Below are 325 nucleotides of genomic sequence, written 5' to 3'. Positions count from 1 at the left end.
CTGTAGAAAATGGCAAAGGTTTAGAACAGCACACAGAATAAAAAGAGAAAGAACAATAAGAGAAGAAAGAAAGGGACAAGCAGACTCACTTCGCAAGGACAGTCCTTTGGGATGGGCAGCCTTTTCCCTCTATCCAGTAGCTCTATAAGCCTCAGCACTGTCATTTGTCCCTGAGTTGCTCCAATCATCTCAATGAATTTCTAAGACAACAGGGAGAAATATGTTATTGAGCACTTTGAGAAAGAGACAGCGAGATGCCATTGAGATACATACACATACCACGCATGGTCAGCTCTACCAATGGGTGGACCTGCCAGCTGCTTGA

The 325-nt window shown here is 44.0% G+C and overlaps 1 protein-coding gene across 7 annotated transcripts in view; it reads right to left on the bottom strand.

The window, feature by feature from the left end:
• TYK2 (tyrosine kinase 2) overlaps positions 1-325 on the bottom strand; it is a 47549-nt gene that overhangs the window by 4048 nt on the left and 43176 nt on the right. For all 7 annotated transcript variants that reach the window (XR_014506273.1, XR_014506274.1, XR_014506275.1 and 4 more), the window contains exon 23: positions 90-200. Coding sequence is in view for 4 of the 7 variants with exons in the window: in XM_083419448.1 (XP_083275574.1) it covers positions 90-200 (111 nt within the window). In the remaining 3 variants the exon portion in view is untranslated. The remainder of the gene's footprint in view (positions 1-89; positions 201-325) is intronic.

This window comes from Podarcis tiliguerta (genome assembly GCF_965153285.1).
Source record: "Podarcis tiliguerta genome assembly, chromosome: 17".
In the NCBI taxonomy this organism is placed as follows: Eukaryota; Metazoa; Chordata; class Lepidosauria; order Squamata; family Lacertidae; genus Podarcis; species Podarcis tiliguerta.
The sequence above is the reverse complement of the archived record's forward strand: the minus strand, read 5'-3'. Positions and strand labels throughout refer to the sequence as shown.